At 49.5% G+C, this 20,919-nt stretch overlaps 1 protein-coding gene across 1 annotated transcript in view; it reads right to left on the reverse strand.

Moving 5' to 3' along the window:
- Nucleotides 1-20,919, reverse strand: part of grk1a (G protein-coupled receptor kinase 1 a) — a 102,839-nt gene that overhangs the window by 14,444 nt on the left and 67,476 nt on the right. Inside the window, exons 2-4 of the mRNA XM_070893074.1 lie at nucleotides 11,108-11,235; nucleotides 2,185-2,342; nucleotides 338-421 (exon numbers count right to left, since the gene is read on the reverse strand). Coding sequence (XP_070749175.1) covers nucleotides 338-421; nucleotides 2,185-2,342; nucleotides 11,108-11,235 — 370 coding nt within the window. The remainder of the gene's footprint in view (nucleotides 1-337; nucleotides 422-2,184; nucleotides 2,343-11,107; nucleotides 11,236-20,919) is intronic.

Raw genomic sequence — 20,919 nt, forward strand, 5'->3', positions numbered from 1 at the left:
ACACACACATACACACTAGCACACACACCCACGCATACATTGCTACACAGATACACCTGTCCTCCTCCCCGTCTCCCTCCTCCTCCCCTCCTCCCTCCTCCTCCCCTCTCCCTCCTCCTACCCTCTCCCCTTCTCCCCCTCCACCTCCTCCTCCTCCTCCCTTTTCTTATCCTCCTCCTCTTCCTCTTCTCCTCCTCCTCCTCCTCCTCGTCCTCCCTCTCCTCACCCTCTTCCTCTCTCTCTCTCGCCCTCCTCACCCTCCTCCTCCTCACTTCCTCCTCCTCCCCTCCTCTCCCTCCCATCCCCTCTCCCCCTGTGGGGGATTTATGCGATGTACCTGGAGTTCCAGCATATCCTTTGATCTTCGTTTGGTCCTCTTTCAATTCTACAGCAAGACCAAGATCAGAGATTCTGACGTGGCCTGAAATGCAATCGGTGACAATAGAAGTTTGAAAACGATTTGATTTCCCCTCCCTTTTTCAGGTATTTCCCCTGAATCCTGAAGCCGAGCTGGTTTCAGGCCTGCATTGTGTTCCTCTGAGTGACTGTCAGATGGCTGTGACATTGGCCCAGTTTCCATAAAAGTTCCCATGCCACTATTTCGAAGAAGAGCAGGAGAGTTCTCCCCGCTGTACTGACCAATATTTATCCCTGAACCAACACCTATAACAGATTATCTGGTCACTAAATCATTATTGTTTGTGGGAGCTTGCTATGCGCAAATTGGTTGCAGCATTTCCCACATCACAACAGTGACTACATTCCAAAAGTATTTCATTGGCTGTAAAGCACTTTAGCACGTCCTGAGGTCATGAAAGGTGCCATAGAAATGCAAGACCTTCTTTCTAAAGTTTGAATGCAGTTACCTTCGTAAAATGCCAGAAACTCTGTCTCATTTTCACTGGGTACCAGGGAGCTGGGTGACCGTGGGGGGGGTCTGGGTGGGTGACACGGTGGGTTACTGGGGGGGGGGGAGGTGACTGGGTGGGGGACTGGGGGGGGTCACTGGGGGGGGGTGACACGGTGGGTGACTGGGGGGGTGCTGGGTGGGTGGCACGGTGGGTTACTGGTGGGGGGGGGCGAACTGTGGGAGGCTGGGTGGGTGACTCGGTGGGTGACTGGGGGGGTGACTGGGGGGTGACACGGTGGGTGACTGGCGGGGGAGGTGATTGGGGGGGTGCTGGGTGGGTGACACGGTGGGTGACTGGGGGGGTGACTGGGGGGGGGACTGGGGGGTGTTGGGTGGGTGACACGGTGGGTGACTGGGGGGGGAGGTGATTGGGGGGGTGCTGGGTGGGTGACACGGTGGGTGACTGGGGGGGTGACTGGGTGGGGGACTGGGGGGTGTTGGGTGGGTGACACGGTGGGTGACTGGGGGGGGACTGTGGGAGGCTGGGTGGGTGACTCGGTGGGTGACTGGGGGGTGACACGGTGGGTGACTGGGGGGGGGAGGTGATTGGGGGGGTGCTGGGTGGGTGACACGGTGGGTGACTGGGGGGGTGCTGGGTGGGTGACACGGTGGGTGACTGGGGGGGGGGGACTGTGGGAGGCTGGGTGGGTGACTCGGTGGGTGACTGGGGGGGGTGACTGGGGGGTGACACGGTGGGTGACTGGGGGGGGAGGTGATGGGGGGGTGCTGGGTGGGTGACACGGTGGGTGACTGGGGGGGTGACTGGGTGGGGGACTGGGGGGTGCTGGGTGGGTGACACGGTGGGTGACTGGGGGGGGTGACTGGGTGGGGGACTGGGGGGTGCTAGGTGGGTGACACGGTGGGTGACTGGGGGGGGTGACTGGGTGGGGGACTGGGGGGTGCTGGGTGGGTGACACGGTGGGTGACTGGGGGAGTGACTGGGGGGGTGACACGGTGGGTGACTGGGCGGGGGGACTGGGCGGGTGACTCGGTGGGTGACTGGGGGGGGGTGACTGGGTGGGGGACTGGGGGGTGCTGGGAGGGTGACACGGTGGGTGACTGGGGGAGTGACTGGGGGGGGTGACACGGTGGGTGACTGGGCGGGGGGACTGGGCGGGTGACTCGGTGGGGGATTGGGGGAGGGGGACTGGGGGAGGGGGACTGGGTGGGGCACTGGAGGGGTGGTATCTGGAAGCGGAGGATAGAATGCCCCCTTTTGCCCAGCAGCCGATGATTCGCCCTCCTTGGGCAGGAAACAACAGCCCCCGGCTCACCCTCGTTATCGAGGAGGACATTCTCCGGTTTCAGGTCGCGATAGATGATCCGAGATTGGTGAAGGTGCTCCATGCCACATACGATTTGAGCTGAGTAGAAACATGCCCTCTCCTCATCAAAACCCGGATTGTTCTCATCGACATTGTAAATGTGGTATCTGTGGAGAGAGGGAGATTGGATATTAATGGAATCAAGGGATCTGAGGATAGTGCAGGGAAGTGGTGTTGAGGTATAGAAGATCAGTCAGGATCTCATTGACTGGCGGAGCAAGCTCGAGGGGCCGAATGGTCTACTCCTGCTCTTAATTCTTTATACTCCACACGAACCTCCTCCAACCTTACTTCATCTCATCCTATCAACATATCCTTCTATTCCTTTCTCCCTCATTTACTTATCTAGCGTTCCCTTAAATGGATCTCCTCAACCACTCCCTGTGGCAGCGAATTCCACATTCTCATCACTCTCTGGGTAAAGACATTATTCCTGAATTCCCTACAAGTGAAATTCACTATGTCTACTCTATCAAACTCCTTCATCATATGAAAAACGTCTATCAGGTCACCTCTCAGCCTTCTCTTTTCCAGAGAAAAGGACCCCAACCTCTTCAGTCTTTCCTGATAGATGAACCCTCTAAGTTCTGCTGTCATCCCTGTAAATCTTTTATGCACTTTCCCCGGTGCCTCTATATCCTTTTTATAATATAGAGACTAGAACCGCTCACTGTACTCCAAGTGAGGTCTAACAAAGGTTCTCTACAGATTTCACACAACTTCTCTGCTTTTGAATTTTATTCCCCTAGAAGTGCTTTGTTTGCACTTTTTATGGCTTTATTTACCTGCGTTGCTACTTTTCATTTACCCCATTTACTTTCTTTTTTACAAGGGAGTAGGACCCTCCTTATCCATCCTATCAAAATGTAACACCTCACAATTATCTGTATGGAAACTAATTTGGCATTTACACTCCAAACTGCAAGTTTATTTTTGTCTTCTTGTATCTTGTCAGAATCTTCCCCAATATTTTGTTTGATAATGCTCCTGTGAAGCACCTTGTGTTGTTTTACTACGTTAAAAGTGCTATATAAATACAAGTTGTTGTTGTTGTTGTAGTATGAACTATTCCCCCCCCCCCCCCACCCGCCCCAATTTGGTGTCATCCGCAAATTTTGATATTGTTCTTCCGATTCCCGAGTCCAAATCATTTATGTAAATGGTGAACAACAGTGGTCCTAGCACCGGTCCCTGTAGAATACCACTACCCACCGTTTGCCAGTCTGAGTAACGACGTTTAACTCCTACATTGTTTTCTGTTTTGTAGCCAACTTTTGCAATCCATTCTACTACCCGTCCCCTAACTACATGTTCTGAGCTTAATCATGAGTCTACTATGCGGTACCTTATTGAAGGCTTTTTGAGAATCTAAATATATTACATCCACTGATTGCCCTTGTCTACTCTTTCTGTTACTATTGAGTGAAGTATTTGGAGACATCTTGATGGCTCAGGGAACTAAATTCATTCAAGTCCTCTAATTAATTGCACAAATTAAACCCGAATTTTCCCATCAATCTACAAATTATTAATCAAGTTCTATCCACGAGTCTTTCTTTCTGGGGTAACAATCTTCGGTCACGTTTTGCTGTCAGTGCTTCCCAATCTGTTTCCTGTATCACCATTCCTGGTGCTTTAGGGGGAGTGGGTCGTTGCTCAGAGTGGATACCCTCCCCCCTGTTGGAGCACTGCGCTGTTCGGGTGGTGTGCACCTGCCGCGGGGATGTTCAGCTTCGGTGGGAGTGTAAAACAAACGTCATCGGATCAGCCATCCATCATACTGGTATTTAAAGTCTTTTTGGGAATGAAATTCAGACCCATGTATATCCGATATCGCCCGCTTTACACCCACCAAAGATCTGTCCTTGTCTCTGTAATGTATGCAGCATGGAAGCCACAGGAGCAGCGTGGAGGCGTACTACTCCAGGGAGCAGCGCGAGCTGGTACAGGAGGGCGACAGCAGCGAAGAGTGACATCAGCAAGGTCCAGGTCGGTGATTGGAGCGTGGGCAGATACAGCAGGAGCGGCGAAGTTGGGGCAAAAGAGCGGCGAGAGACTGTAGAGGGACGTGATGGGGTCCAAGGGAGGTGTGAGTTTTGGGCCAGGGGCCCAGGGGCAGCACGGGCCAGCCCACACTGAAATATCTGTGTGCACGAGGTCCGTGCAGCAGAGCTGGTCTCCAGTCGTCTTGGTTAACCCTTGCCACTGGACCAAGACCTGGCTCTGTCAAGCCCGTGTGGTGCCTGGTGTACAACGGCCACCGCACATTAAAAAAATCCACACACAGGCATCTTCCACCCTTGAGGATGTAGTTCGGGCCCTTCATTGAAACACCTATGAACTCATCCTTTTTGAGCATGGAAGCAAGTCATCTTCGTTTCGAGGGACCGCCTATGATGATGATGATGAATGTATGCATCTGTGAGTATGCTCACAAGTTTGAAGAACTGTTGAGTTGGGAGTGGCTTAGCCAGTCAGGTGATGTTCACAAGACTCAATAAAACCCCAGCCAGTTGGGTTCGGGGGATCAATAGGAGGCAGGAGTTGTGAGCCTGGTGGATGAACCGATAATGTGTAGTGTGAGTGTTAAGGCTTTGCTAATAAACCAGCTAGTTCTTAACAGCAATGTGTTGCTATGAATTCTTAAGCAAAGAACCCATGAAGCAAATACATTACAGTCTCCCTCCGCCAGACCCCATCAAGATGTATCCAAATACTTTGCTCAATAGTAACAGAAAGATAGATAAGGGCAATGCAATGGATGTAATATATTTGCTCCACTTTGCCTGTTTCTCAAGCTTCCACTTCCAGTTACCAATCCCCTATCAATGATTCTCACCCTCTCTGCAGGTGAAATTCAACCTGGGTGGGAGCACAAAGTGGGAGGTAGTGAATTATCTGGATTGCCCAGCTGTTAAACTCACGGCCCAGGTTGAATTGCACCCACTTTGTGCCTTGTGTATATCTAATTTCTCTCATTGCGTCTTCTTTCATTTTCTGCACTCATTACTTCTAGACATAGAAACATAGAAAATAGGTGCAGGAGTAGGCCATTCGGCCCTTCGAGCCTGCACCACCATTCAATAAGATCATGGCTGATCATTCACCTCAGTACCCCTTTCCTGCTTTCTCTCCATACCCCTTAATCCCTTTAGCCGTAAGGGCCATATCTAACTTCCTCTTGAATATATCCAATGAACTGGCATCAACAACAATCTGCGGCAGGGAATTCCACAGGTTAACAACTCTCTGAGTGAAGAAATTTATCCTCATCTCAGTCCTAAATGGCTTACCCTTTATCCTTAGACTGTGTCCTCTGGTTCTGGACTTCCCCAACATCGGGAACATTCTTCCTGCATCTAACCTGTCCAGTCCTGTCAGAATTTTATATGTTTCTTTGAGATCCCCTCTCATTCTTCTAAACTCCATTGAACACAGGCCCAGTCGATCCAGTCTCTCCTCATATGTCAGTCTAGCCATCCCGGGAATCAATCTGGTGAACTCCCTCAATAGCAAGAACGTCATTCCTCAGATTAGGAGACCAAAACTGAACACAATATTCCAGATGAGGCCTCACCAAGGCCCTGTACAACTGCAGTAAGACCTCCCTGCTCCTATACTCAAATCCCTCAGCTATGAAGGCCAACGTACCTTATCACCATCTCCTGTACTGCAGGTCATTCTCTGTCCTTTTCCTGAATGTGGGGTTGTTGTGGGGTTTCTCCCTCCCTCTTTCCCCTGTTTGTTGCCTTTTTAAATGCTGTAATATCTTCCAGTTGTGCCCCATAATTGGGGTCTCCATCAAACCTCCGCTGGTGGAGCAGGTGAGACCCCAAGTAAATTCCCCGAGTTTATGTAGATCAACTGACCATGGACAACACCACAGAGCAAGTTACTAGTATTGTGTTCCTAACACAGATGAGGCTGCACTCAGGGAGGTTAAAGTAACAGTGGCCTCAGTCTTTAATAAGACACTCCAGAGTGAGGAACAGGCCTTAGGGGCCAGCTTATATACAGTGCTCCCAAGGGATGCTGGGATCGGTTGGAACTTCAGGGGATGCATTTCCTGGTGGTGGAACATGGAAGTGCATGCCTTACAGATACACAAACATCACTCCCCCCAAAAGTCAAAGTGAAAACTATTTACAAGGTGAGGCGGTCGGGAGCCTTTCTTTCCCTGGTGGACTGCCTCGGTACAAATGTCTGTTCTGGTGTGTTGGCTGTGCCCTCGCTGGGCTGGCGTGTTGTTGGCCCTGCAGGGCTGCTGGGTGAGCCTGGCTTTGCTGGCCTGTTAGGCGTGTTGGGTTTGATTTCCTGGTCTGGCGTGGTGTCGTTGACCCTTTGGGTGTGTGTTATGGGCTCGAAAAAGGTGGTGTCTGCTGTGGGTTGTTCAGGGCAGTCTGTGAACCGCAGCCTCGTTTGGTCCAGGTGCTTTCTGCAAATTTGTCCATTGTCTAGTTTGACTACAAACACCTTGCTCCCTTCTTTAGCTATCACCGTGCCCGTGATCCACTTGGGACCATGTCCATAGTTTAGTACATACACAGGGTCATTCAGATCAATTTCCCATCACACAGTGGCGTGACCATCGTTTACATTTTGTTGCTGCCGCCTGCTCTCTACCTGATCATGCAGGTTGGGGTGAACCAGTGAGAGTCTGGTTTTAAGTGTCCTTTTCATGAGTAGCTCAGCCGGGGGCACCCCTGTGAGCGAGTGGGGTCTCGTGCGGTAGCTGAGCAGTACTCGGGACAGGCGGGTTTGGAGTGAGCCTTCTGTGACTCATTTGAGGCTCTGTTTGATGGTTTGTACGCCCGTTCTGCCTGCCCATTGGAGGCTGGTTTAAACGGGGCCGAGGTGACATGTTTGATCTCATTGCGGGTCATGAATTCTTTAAATTCGGCACTGGTGAAACATGGCCCGTTGTCACTGACCAGTATGTCAGGCAGGCCGTGGGTGGCAAACATGGCCCTCAGGCTTTCAATGGTGGCGGTGGCGGTGCTTCCCGACATTATTTCACGTTCAATTAATTTTGAAAAAGCATCCACCGCCACCAGGAACATTTTACCGAGAAACGGGCTCGCATAGTCAGAGTCGATTACCGGGCCATCGCACGTGGGATCTGGCTATCGCTTTCATCATTACTATACCCGGGTGTGTGCTGTGGAGATCAAGATGAACGTCTCCCTGCCCTTTTTGGGTAGCACTACGCGGTTACCCCACAACAGGCAGTCCACCTGAATGGACAGCTCGTCCTTTCGCCGCTGGAACAACTTGATTAGCTCTTGCATTTCAACGGGGATGCTGACCCAGCTCCCATGTAGTACACAGTTTTTAATAGGGACAGCAGAGGATCTTGGCTGGTCCAAGTCCTAATCTGGCGGGCCGTGACGGGTGATTTATCATTTTCAAACGCTTCCATGACCATCAACAAGTCTGCGGGCTGCGCCACCATCAACGAGTTTGCAGGCTGCGCCATTTCCACCCCCGTGGTAGGCAATGGTAGCCGACTGAGAGCATCCGCACAGTTCTCGGTGCCTGGCCTGTGGTGGATGGTATAGTTATACGCTGATAGCGCGAGTGCCCACCTTTGTATGCGGACTGAGGCACTAGTATTTATCCCCTTGTTTTCAGCGAACAGGGATGTGAGGGGCTTGTGATCGGTTTCCAGCTCAGATTTGAAGCCAAACAGGTACTGATGCATTTTCTTTACCCTGAAAACACACGCTAATGCCTCTTTCTCAATCATGCTGTAGGCCCTCTCGGCCTTAGACCAGCTCCTGGAAGCATAGGCGACAGGTTGCAACTTCACCCGCAACGTTAGCTTGTTGTAAGACACACCGTACGACGACGCATCACATGCTAGCACAAGTCTTTTACACGGGTTATACAATACAAGCAGCTTGTTGGAGCATAAAATGTTTCTGGCTTTCTCAAAAGCAATTACTTGTGTTTTCCCCCATACCCAGTTCTCACCTTTACGCAATAAAACATGTAGGGGCTCTAAGAGGGTGCTTAACCCTGACAGGAAGTTACCAAAATAGTTGAGGAGTCCCAGGAATGACTGCAGCTCCGTGACGCTCTGTGGCCTGGGCGCATTCCTGATAGCCTCAGTCTTGGCGTCTGTGGGCCGAATGCTACCCGCTGCGATCTTTCTCCCCAAAAACTCCACTTCTGTTGCCATGAAGACATATTTCGACCTCTTCAGCTGCAGCCCTACGCGATCCAGTCGCTGGAGGACCTCCTCCAGGTTTTGTAGGTGCTCGCTGGTGTCCCGACCCTTGAGCAATATGTCGTCCTGAAAAAGCACCGTGCATGGTACCGACTTGAGTAGGCTCTCCATGTTTCTCTGGAAGATCGCTGCAGCCGACCGAATTCCAAACGGGCATCTGTTGTAGATGAACAGTCCCTTGTGCATGTTGATGCAGGTGAGGCCCTTTGAAGACTCCTCCAGCTCCTGCGTCATGTAGGCCGAAGTCAGGTCGAGCTTGGTGAACGTCTTGCCTCCTGCCAGCATCGCAAATAGGTCGTCTGCCTTAGGTAGCGGGTATTGGTCCTGTAGCGAGAAACGATTAATAAGTTACTTTATAATCGCCGCATATCCTGACCATGGCATCACTTTTGAGTACTGGAACAATCGGACTGGCCCACTCGCTGAATTCCACTGGGGAGATGATGCCCTCGCGTTGCAGCCTGTCCCGCTCGATTTCCACTCTCTCCTTCATCATGTGAGGTACCGCTCGCACCTTGTGGTGAATGGGTCCTGCCTCTGGGACCAAGTGGATCCGCACCTTCGCCCCGGAAAAGTTTCCAATGCCTGGCTCAAAAAGGGAAGGAAATTTGTTAAGAACCTGGGTGCATGAGGCCTCATTAACATGTGATAGCGCTCGGATATCATCCCAGTTCCAGCAGATTTTGCCCAGCCAGCTCCTTCCAAGCAGTGTGGGGCCATCGCCCGGGACAATCCAGAGTGGCAGTTCATGCACCGTGCCCTCGTAGGTGACCTTGACCATGGCGCTGCCCAGGACAGTGATAAGCTCTTTGGTGTACGTTCTCAGTTTCGTGTGGATGGGGCTCAGGGCTGGTCTGAGTGCCTTGTTGCAGCAGTCTCTCAAACATCTTTTTACTCATGATAGATTGGCTAGCGCCAGTGTCCAGTTTCATGGCTACGGGTAAGCCATTCAATTTTACGTTTAGCATTATAGATGGACATTTCGTCGAAAATGTGAGCACCCCATGTACTTCAGCATCTGCCTCCTCTCCCTGAGGCTCGAAATTGCTTTGATCCACCATGGACCGATCTTCCTCTGCCATGTGGTGGTTAGCAGGTTTTGCAGAGCTTGCAGCTCATCTGCAAGCTCGTTGTAGGAGCTCCATTGTTCCACAGCTCTTGCAAAAATACCCTTTGAAGCGGCATGAATAGGCTGAATGGAAGCCTCCACAACGCCAACAAGGTGTGACTTGCCTTGCATTCATCCTTTGTTGCGGACTCTGAGTCATCTGGGTCACCTGAGGCATGTTGGCAGTTGCAGACTCATGGTTTCTGCCCTGTACATTTCTGCTCGCAAACACAGTTGCAATTAATTTATGAACACTGCTAGCACTTGTGTGCTGAGAGATTTGTTTGGTGTTATCACTGGTGGACATAAACGCCTTACTGAGGGTCAGTGTCTCTACAGTCAAAAGTTTTCATAGGATGGTCTCGTGGCCAATGCCCAGTACAAAAAAGTCTCTGAGCATTTGCTCCAGGTAGCCATCAAACTCACCTTGTCCTGCAAGTCGCCTTAGCTCGGCGATCGTCGCTCGCCACTTCCTGACCTTCAGATCGCTGGCACGTGTAGAACCGATACCTCGCCATCAGCACGCTCTCCCTCGGGTTAAGATGCTCCCGAACCAGTGTACACAGCTCCTCATACGACTTATCTGTGGGTTTCACCAGAGCCAGAAGATTCTTCATGAGGCTGTAGGTCGGTGCCCCGCAGACTGTGAGGAGGACCGCTCTCCTTTTTGCAGTGCTTCCTTCTCCGTCCAGCTCGTTGGCTACAAAGTACTGGTCTAGCCATTCGACATAGGCTTCCCAGTCCTCACCCTCTGAAAACTTCTCCAGGATGCCCACAGTTTGCTGCATCTTTGCGTTGGATTCGTATACTCGTCGCCAGTTATTATGTTCTTAACACAGATGAGACTGCACACAGGGAGGTTAAAGTAACAGTGACCACAGTCTTTAATAAGACACTCCAGAGTGAGGAACAGGCCTTAGGGGCCAGCTTATATACAGTGCTCCCAAGGGATGCTGGGATCGCTTGGGACTTCAGGGGATGAGCTCCCTGGTGGCGGAACATGGGAGTGCATACTTTACAGATACACAACAACTGGTATCCTTTTTGGATGAGATGTTAAACCGAGGTCCCCTCTGCCTTGCTTGGGTGTAGAGAAACCATCCCACAGAAGAGCGCAGAGTTCTCCCGCTGTCCTGACCAACATTCGTCTCTCAACCAACGTCACCAAAACAGATTACCTGCGCATTCATCTCATTGACTATTTGTGGGACCTTGCTGTGCACTGATTGGCTGCCCCGTCTGTCTACAGAGCATTCGTTGGTTGTGAAGCTTTGGGACGTTGCGAGGAAGTGCAAGTTTGTTTTCTCGCTCTTCCTGTGTAAATATTTTCACGGTGAAGGAAGTGTTTTCTCCAATTTCTCAGATAGGGGAAAGCCAGATAAGGCTGGCAAACTACAGGTGAAGGGATTGAATTTGGGTCGGTAAAACCAGCAAAATCAGCTGATGTGGCGACCGAGGATATGAGTCGGCCGACTTTAACGCAATGCCTTTGCGAAATCTTTGAGAGAACTATTGTTTATAAAGCCGCTGCTTACCTCAAATCCCCTCCATTCATGATGGTCATCACCAGGCACAGCTCTGCCTTGGTCTGAAAGGCGTAAGCCAAGGAGACAATGAAGCGTGAGTGCACCCGAGCAAGGATTCTCTTCTCCACCATAGCACCCTGGAAATACAAGAGCAGCCAGATTAGTTCATGGGTTTCATAAGAACAGAAGAAATAAGAGCAGGAGTAGGCCATTCGACCCCTCGAGCCTGCTCCGCCATTCAATAAGATCATGGCTGATCTGATCCTGGACTCAACTCCATTCCCCTGCCCTTTCCCCATAACCCTTCACTTCCCGATCGTTCAAAAATCTGTCTATCTCCACTTTAAATATATTCAATGACCCAGCCTCCACAGCTCTCTGGGCAGAGAATTCCACAGATTTACAACCCTCAGAGAGAAGAAATTCCTCCTCATCTCTGTTTTAAATAGGCGACCCCTTATTCTGAGACTATGCCCCCTAGTTCTAGATTCCTCCACTAGGGGAAACATCTTCTCTGCATCTACCCTGTCAAACCCCCTCAGAATCTTATACATTTCAATAAGATCACCTCTCTCGTCTGAACTCCAATGAGGATAGGCCCAACCTGCTCTACATTTCCTCACAAGACAAACTCCTTTTTCCCTTTCAGTCACTACACTGGCCAGGAAGCTAGAGAGGAACAGTCTAAGTCCTTCCTACTCCCTGCCCTCATTCTTTACATTTAATCTTCTTTCTGCGTCCCCTTGTTGTCGAATGTCTGGAAACAGTTTCTAAAAACTCCGATCAGTCCCTTCATAATTTTAAACACCTCCTATACACTGACTGTGCTTTTCAATTTGAGGCAGGATTAAGAAATGTTTCTACCTGCCCTATACTGCTCCAAATTAAAACTGGGATTGTTTACAAAGGGTCAGACAGGTTCTGTTCAATAGCCGGCCACCACTTTGCAATGAATGTATCTGTCAGCACGCTCAGAAATGCAAGCCTGGGGAAAAGAGTGGGTGGTGTAGCGAGTCTGCCTCATTGAGCGTGTTACAGCTGAGCAGCCCTGCCCTCAGCACTCCCAGCCTCCAGTCGTCAGGTGATCTCCTTGGAGAGGCTAAGAAAGCAGCTTAAAGGGCCACTCCGGGGAACAGAATCCTAGGAAATTCCTCTCCGAAACATGGAGCTGGTCAAAAACAAGTGCAGGAGATAGTCTTATTCTTAGGCTACCACTCGGGGTCGAGGAAGACTTGCTTCCACGCTAAATAGGAGTTCTCAGGTGACTGAAGAGTCCAATGCTGGACCTATAGTCTCTGTCACAGGTGGGGCAAACGGTGGTTGAAGGAATGGGTGTGTGGGTGGGGGGCCTGGGTTACTGCGCGCTCCTTCTGCTGTCGGTGCTTGGCTTCAGCTTGCTTCCGGCGAAGAGACTCGAGGTGTTCGACGTCCTCCCGGATGCTTTTCCTCCACTTTAGGCAATCTTGGGCCAAGGATTCCCAGTTGTTGGTGGGGATGTTACACTTTTTCAAGGAGGCTTTGAGGGTGTCCTTGAAGCATTTTCTCTGCTCACCTGGGGCTTGCTTGCCGTGTCGGAGCTCTGAATAGAGCGCTTGTTTTGGGAGTCTCGTGTCAGGCATGCGGACAATGTGGCCCTCCCAACGGAGCTGATCGAGCATGGTCAATGCTTCGATGCTGGAGATGTTGGCCTGAGCGAGAACAGACATTGGTGCGTCTATCCTCCCAGTGGATTTGCAGGATCTTGCGGAGGCAGCGTTGGTGGTACTTCTCCAGTGTTTTGAGGTGCCTGCTGTACATAGTCCATGTCTCTGAAGCATATACCCACGGGTATCACCACTGCTCTGTAGACCATGAGCTTGGTGCCGGGTTTGAGGTCCTGGTCTGTAAACACTCTCTTCCTCAGGCGACTGAAGGCTGCACTGGCAGACTGAAGGCGGTATTGGACCTCATCGTAGATTTTGATATTCGGTGGGGGCAGTACTGTGCGACGGGGACAGGTTGGTGGAAGACCTTTGTCTTACGGATGTTTAGTGTAAGGCCCATACTGTCGTACGCCTCGATGAAGGTGTTGACGACGGCTTGGAGTTCAGCCTCCAAGTGTGCGCAGACGCAGCCGTCATCTGCATACTGTAATTCGAGATAGTGACTGAGGTACAGCACCCAACAACCCCCTTACCCTCTGTATACCGTGACTGTGAGATACAGCACTATAATAGAGCTCCACCTGGTGGATTATTGCTGTAATAACAATAAAAGGTCATCTGGCAAGGTCATAGACACAGTTCTGTTAATGATCCATCTTGTAGTGTGTGTGCTTGTGTAGTGGTTTCTAAAGATATCACAAGCACCCAACACCCCCTTGCCCTCTGTATACAGTGACTGAGGTACAGCACCCAAAATCCACCCTACCTTCCACACACAGTTACCATGAAGTACATCTCGTGACATCTCCAACCCCCTGGCAATAAAGGCCAAAATGCCATTTTCCTTCCTAATTGCTTGCTGTACCTGCATGCTAACTTTCTGTGTGCCTTGTACAAGGACTCCTAAATCTTTCTGAGTCCCAACAGTTCTTTTTTATTTGTTCATGTGATGTGGGCATCACTGGCAAGGCCAACATTTATTGCCCATCCCAAATTGCCCTTGAGAAAGTGGTGGTGAGTCGCCTTCTTGAATCACTGCAGTCCGTTTGGTGAAGGTTCTCCAATCATCATCATAGGCAGTCGCTCGAAGACTTGCTTCCACTCTAAAAGTGAGTTCTCAGGTGGCTATACAGTCTAATAAGGGAATTACAGTCTCTGTCACAGGTGGGGCAGACAATCATTGAGGGAAAGGGTGGGTGGGGAGTCTAGTTTGCCGCACGCTCTTTCCGCTGTCAGTGCTTGTTTTCTGCATGCTCTCAGCGACGAGACTCGAGGTGCTCAACGCCCTCCTGGATGCCAGGGACTCCCAGGTGCCGGTGGGGATGTTGCACTTTAAGAGGGAGGCTTTGAGGGTGTCCTTGAAACATTTCCTCCGCCCACCTGGGGCTCGCTTGCCGTGTAGGAGTTCCGAGTAGAGCGCTTGCTTTGGGAGTCTCATGTCGGGCATGCGGACGATGTGGCCCGCCCAACGGAGCTGGTCAAGTGTGGTCAGTGCTTTGATGCTGGGGATGTTGGCCTGATCGAGAACACTGACGTTGATGCGTCTATGCTCGCAGTGAATTTGCAGGATCTTGCGGAGGCAGTGGTGGTAGTATTTCTCCAGCGATTTGAGATGATTGCTGTATATAGTCCACGTCTCTGAGCCATATAGGAGGCGGGTAGACCATAAGCTTGGTGCCAGATTTGAGGTCCTGATCTTCAAACACTCTCTTCCTCAGGCGACCGAAGGCTGCACTGGTACACTGGAGGCAGTGTTGGACCTTGTCATCGATGTCTGCCTTTGCTGGTAGGAGGCTCCCGAGGTATGGAAAATGGTCCACGTTGTCCAAGGTCCTGCGTAGATTTTGATGACCGGGGGGCAGTGCTATGTGGCGGGGTCAGGTTGGTGGAGGACCTTTCTCTTACAGATGTTTAGTGTAAGGCCCATGCTTTTATACGCCTCGGTGAAGATGTTGACGATGGCTTGGAGTTCAGCCTGAGGATTGGGAGAGTTTAAGAAACCAGCAAAGGATGACCAAAAAATTGATAAAAAGGGAAAAAAATAGACAATGAGAGAAAACAAGCAAGACATATAAAAACAAATTGTAAGAGCTTCTACAAGTATGTGAAAAAGAAGAGAGTAGCAAAAATAAACATTGGTCGCTTAGAGGCTGAGGCAGAAGAAATTATTATGTAGAAGATGCAAAAAGCATACCTAAAATGGTGGGGAACCAGGGTCTAGTGAGGGTGAAGAACTTAATGTAATTAATATAAGTAGAGAAAAAGTACTAGAGAAACTAATGGGACTAAAAACAGACAAATCCTACATCCTACGGTTCTAAAAGAGGTAGAGGCATTGGTCTTTCAAAATTCCCTAGATTCTAGAACGGTTCTAGGGGTTTGGAAGGTAGCAAATGTAACACCACTATTCAAGAAAGGAGGAAGAGAAAAAACAGGGAATTACAGGTCAGTTAGCCTGACATCAGTCAATGGGAAAATGCTGGAATCCATTGTTAAGGAAGCTGTATCACAGTGCTTAGATTGATTAGGCAGAATCAACATGGTTTTATGAGAGGGAAATGGTGTTTGACAAATTTATTAGTTTTTTGAGGATGTAACTAGCAGGGTAGATAAAGGGGAATCAATGGATGTAGTATATTTGGATTTCCAAAAGGCATTCGATAAAGTGCCTCATAAAAGGTTATTACACAAGATAAGGGCTCATGGGATTGGAGATAATGTATTAGCATGGATAGAGGATTGGTTACGGGACACAAAACAGAGATAAAGGATAAACGGGTCTTTTTCAGGTTGGCAGGCTGTAACTAATAGGGTGCTGCAAGGATCAGTGCTGGGGCCTCAGCTATTTACAATCTATATTAATGACCTAGATGAAGGGACCGAGTGTAATGTATCCAAGTTTGCTGACGATACAAAGCTAGGTGGGACAGTAAGCTGTGAGGAGAACACAAAGAGCCTGTAAAGGGATTTAGATAGACTAGGTGAGTGGGCGGTAAGGTGGCAGATGCAGTATAATGTGGGGAAATGTCAGGAAGATTAGAAAAGCAGAATATTTTATAATTAGTGAGAAACTTTTAAATGTTGGTGTTAAGAGAGATTTGGGTATCCTTGTGCAAGAAACACAGAAAGCTAGCATGCAGGTACAGCAAGCAATAAGGAAGGCAAATGGCATGTTGTCCTTTATTGCAAGGGGGTTGCAGTATAAGAGTGGGGAAGTCTTGTTACAATTGTACAGGGCCTTGGTGAGACTACAGCTGGACACAGTTTTGGTCTCCTTATCTAAGGAAGGGTATACATGCCTTGGAGGCGGTGCAACGGAGATTCACTAGATTGATTCCTGGGGTGAGAGGGCTGTCTTATGATGCAAGATTGTGTAGAATGGGCCTATACTCTCTGGAGTTTAGAAGAATGAGAGGTGATCTCATTGAAACATACAAGATTCTGATGGGGATTGACAGGGTAGATACTGAGAGGTTGTTTCCCCTGGCTGGAGTGTCTAGAACTAGGGGGCACCGTCTCAGGATAAGAGGTAGGCCATTTAAGACAGAGATGAGGAGGAATTTCATCACTCAGAAGGCTGTGGATCTTTGGAATTCTCTGCCCCAGAGTGCTGTGGATGCTGAGGCTCTGAATATATTCAAGGCTGACAGATAGATTTTTGGAGTCTAGGGGAATCGAGGGATATGGAGATCGGGCAGGAAAGTGGAATTGAGGTCGATGATCAGCCATGATCTTATTGAATGGCAAAGCAGGCTCAAGGTATTGTGTGGCCTACTCCTGCTCCTAATTCTTATGTTCTTACAACGGGTTTCTCTCATGCCCTGCCGAATTTAACAGCAGGACCTGATTAAAATTTTTCTTATCTGTTTCCCACCTGCAGCCAGCCAGATTGAGCTGACGGGTGGGAGGGCCTGGGGAGTAGAGAGGACAAAGGGTGGGATCATCAGGAGAGGGGTCGGAAGGCCAGATAGAGGTCAGAGATCGGGGAGGGGGGTGGGATCATCGGCAGGGGGGGAAATCCAAGGCCTCGGGCCGGAGATCGGAAGCAGAGGGGAAGGGAAATCCGAGGCCGAGGGGGAATCGGGGGGGGGGGGGGAGGGTTGCGGGAGTGCAGTCGGGGGAGGGGTCAATCGGGGGGGTCAGCCAGGGGGGTGGGGGCGGGGTGGCCGTGGGAGAGGTCAGTCAGGAGGAGATGGTCGGGTGGGGGTAGGGCGGCGGGAGGCCGGGGGGGGTGCAAGGAGGTCGGGGAGGGGACAGTAAGGGGGGAGGGGCGCGGGGAGGTCAGGGGAGGGTCCGAACACTGGGGATTGGTGAGGTACTTACCTCTTGGTTCCAGCAGTCATAGAAACATAGAAAATAGGTGCAGGAGTAGGCCATTCGGCCCTTCTAGCCTGCACCGCCATTCAATGAGTTCATGGCTGAACATGCAACTTCAGTACCCCAGTCCTGCTTTCTCACCATACCCCTTGATCCCCCGAGTAGTAAGGACTTCATCTAACTCCTTTTTGAATATATTTAGTGAATTGGCCTCAACAACTTTCTGTGGTAGAGAATTCCACAGGTTCACCACTCTCTGGGTGAAGAAATTCCTCCTCATCTCGGTCCTAAATGACTTCCCCCTTATCCTTAGACTGTGTCCCCTGGTTCTGGACTTTCCCAACATTGGGAAAATTCTTCCTGCATCTAACCTGTCTAACCCCGTCAGAATTTTAAACGTTTCTATGAGGTCCCCTCTCATTCTTCTGAACTCCAGTGAATACAAGCCCAGTTGATCCAGTCTTTCTTGATAGGTCAGTCCCGCCATCCCGGGAATCAGTCTGGTGAACCTTCGCTGCACTCCCTCAATAGCAAGAATGTCCTTCCTCAGGTTAGGAGACCAAAACTGTACACAATACTCCAGGTGTGGCCTCACCAAGGCCCTGTACAATTGTAGCAACACCTCCCTGCCCCTGTACTCAAATCCCCTCGCTATGAAGGCCAACATGCCATTTGCTTTCTTAACCGCCTGCTGTACCTGCATGCCAACCTTCAATGACTGATGTACCATGACACCCAGGTCTCTTTGCACCTCCCCTTTTCCTAATCTGTCACCATTCAGATAATAGTCTGTCTCTCTGTTTTTACCACCAAAGTGGATAACCTCACATTTATCCACATTATACTTCATCTGCCATGCATTTGCCCACTCACCTAACCTATCCAAATCGCTCTGCAGCCTCATAGCATCCTCCTCGCAGCTCACACTGCCACCCAACTGAGTGTCATCCGCAAATTTGGAGATACTACATTTAATCCCCTCGTCTAAATCATTAATGTACAGTGTAAACAGCTAGGGCCCCAACACAGAACCTTGCGGTACCCCACTAGTCACTGCCTGCCATTCTGAAAAGTCCCCATTTACTCCTACTCTTTGCTTCCTGTCTGACAACCAGTTCTCAATCCATGTCAGCACACTACTCCCAATCCCATGTGCTTTAACTTTGCACATTAACCTCTTGTGTGGGACCTTGTCGAAAGCCTTCTGAAAGTCCAAATATACCACATCAACTGGTTCTTCCTTGTCCACTCTACTGGAAACATCCTCAAAAAATTCCAGAAGATTTGTCAAGCATGATTTCCCTTTCACAAATCCATGCTGACTTGGACCTATCATATTACCTCTTTCCAAATGCACTGCTATGACATCCTTAATAATTGATTCCATCATTTTACCCACTACCGATGTCAGGCTGACCGGTCTATAATTCCCTGTTTTCTCTCTCCCTCCTTTTTTAAAAAGTGGGGTTACATTGGCTACTCTCCACTCCATAGGAACTGATCCAGAGTCAATGGAATGTTGGAAAATGACTGTCAATGCATCCACTATTTCCAAGGTCACCTCCTTAAGTACTCTGGGATGCAGTCCATCAGGCCCTGGGGATTTATCGGCCTTCAATCCCATCAATTTCCCCAACACAATTTCCCGACTAATAAGGATTTCCCTCAGTTCCTCCTCCTTACTAGACTCTCTGACCCCTTTTATATCCGGAAGGTTGTTTGTGTCCTCCTCAGTGAATACCGAACCAAAGTACTTGTTCAATTGGTCCGCCATTTCTTTGTTCCCCGTTATGACTTCCCCTGATTCTGACTGCAGGGGACCTACGTTTGTCTTTACTAACCTTTTTCTCTTTACATATCTATAGAAACTTTTGCAATCCGTCTTAATGTTCCCGGCAAGCTTCTTCTCGTACTCCATTTTCCCTGCCCTAATCAAACCCTTTGTCCTCCTCTGCTGAGTTCTAAATTTCTCCCAGTCCCCAGGTTCGCTGCTATTTCTGGCCAATTTGTATGCCACTTCCTTGGCTTTAATGCTATCCCTGATTTCCCTTGATAGCCACGGTTGAGCCACCTTCCCTTTTTTATTTTTACGCCAGACAGGAATGTACAATTGTTGTAGTTCATCCATGCGGTCTCTAAATGTCTGCCATTGCCCATCCACAGTCAACCCCTTCAGTATCATTCGCCAATCTATCCTAGCCAATTCACGCCTCATACCTTCAAAGTTACCCTTCTTTAAGTTCTGGACCATGGTCTCTGAATTAACTGTTTCATTCTCCATCCTAATGCAGAATTCCACCATATTATGGTCACTCTTCCCCAAGGAGCCTCGCACAACGAGATTGCTAATTAATCCTCTCTCATTACACAACACCCAGTCTAAGATGGCCTCCCCCCTAGTTGGTTCCTCGACATATTGGTCTAAAAAACCATCCCTCATGCACTCCAGGAAATCCTCCTCCACCGTATTGCTTCCAGTTTGGTTAACCCAATCTATGTGCATATTAAAGTCACCCATTAGAACTGCTGCACCTTTATTGCACGCACCCCTAATTTCATGTTTGATGCCCTCCCCAACATCACTACTACTGTTTGGAGGTCGGTACACAACTCCCACTAATGTTTTTTGCCCTTTGGTATTCTGCAGCTCTACCCATATAGATTCCACATCATCCAAGCTAATGTCCTTCCGAACTATTGCCTTAATTTGCTCCTTAACCTGCAATGCTACCCCACCTCCTTTTCCTTTTATTCTATCTTTCCTGAATGTTGAATACCCCTGGATGTTGAGTTCCCAGCCCTGATCATCCTGGAGCCACGTCTCCGTAATCCCAATCACATTATATTTGTTAACATCTATTTGCACAGTTAATTCATCCACCTTATTGCGGATACTCCTTGCATTAAGACACAAAGCCTTCAGGCTTGTTTTTTTAACACCCTTTGTCCTTTTAGAATTTTGCTGTACAGTGGCCCTTTTTGTTCTTTGCCTTGGGTTTCTCTGCCCTCCACTTTTCCTCATCTCCTTTCTGTCTTTTGCTTTTGCCTCCTTTTTGTTTCCCTCTGTCTCCCTGCATTGGTTCCCATCCCCCTGCCATATTAGTTTAAATCCTCACCTTCCTTTAGCTGCCATAATCGCCATGGCCCGGGGAAACCTAGCCAGCCACAGGTAAACTTAAAATGGAGCTTCACAATTAGCCACGCAGCCTCATTATAATATTGAAAGTGCCAACCCACCTTCTCGGAGCGGGTTATGAGCTCGCCTCCCCTCCCTCCGTCCGTCCCACTTCCATTAAAACCACAGGTGGGAGAGTTGGGGTCGGGATTCAGATTTTTGACACTTTAACCTCCCACCTGACACCAACCCACCCCCTCTTTGGAGTTAAAATTCCCCCATTGAGTACAAAAGCAAAGAAGTTATGCTAAACATTTATAAGACACAAGTTAGGCCTCAGCAGGAGAAATGTGTACAATTCTGGGCACCACACTATAGGAACGATGTCAAGGCCTTGGAGAGGGTGCAGAGGAGATTTACTAGAATGGTACCAGGGATGAGGGACTTCAGTTACGTGGAGAGACTGCAGGAGCTGGGGTTGGTCTCCTTAGAACAGAGAAGGTTAAGAGGATATTTGCTCGCGGTGTTCAGAATGATTTTGATAAAGTAAATAAGGAGAAACAGTTTCCATTGGCAGAACGGTCAGTAACCAGAGGACACAGATTTAAGGTGATCGGCAAAAGAACCAGAGGCGACCTGAGGAAACATTGTTTACACAGCGAGTTTTATGATCTGGAATACACGGCCTGAAAGGGTGGTGGCTGCAGATTCAATAGTAACTTTCAAAAGGGAATTGGATAAATACT

This window comes from Pristiophorus japonicus, chromosome 11 (genome assembly GCF_044704955.1).
Source record: "Pristiophorus japonicus isolate sPriJap1 chromosome 11, sPriJap1.hap1, whole genome shotgun sequence".
Classification (NCBI taxonomy): domain Eukaryota; kingdom Metazoa; phylum Chordata; class Chondrichthyes; family Pristiophoridae; genus Pristiophorus; species Pristiophorus japonicus.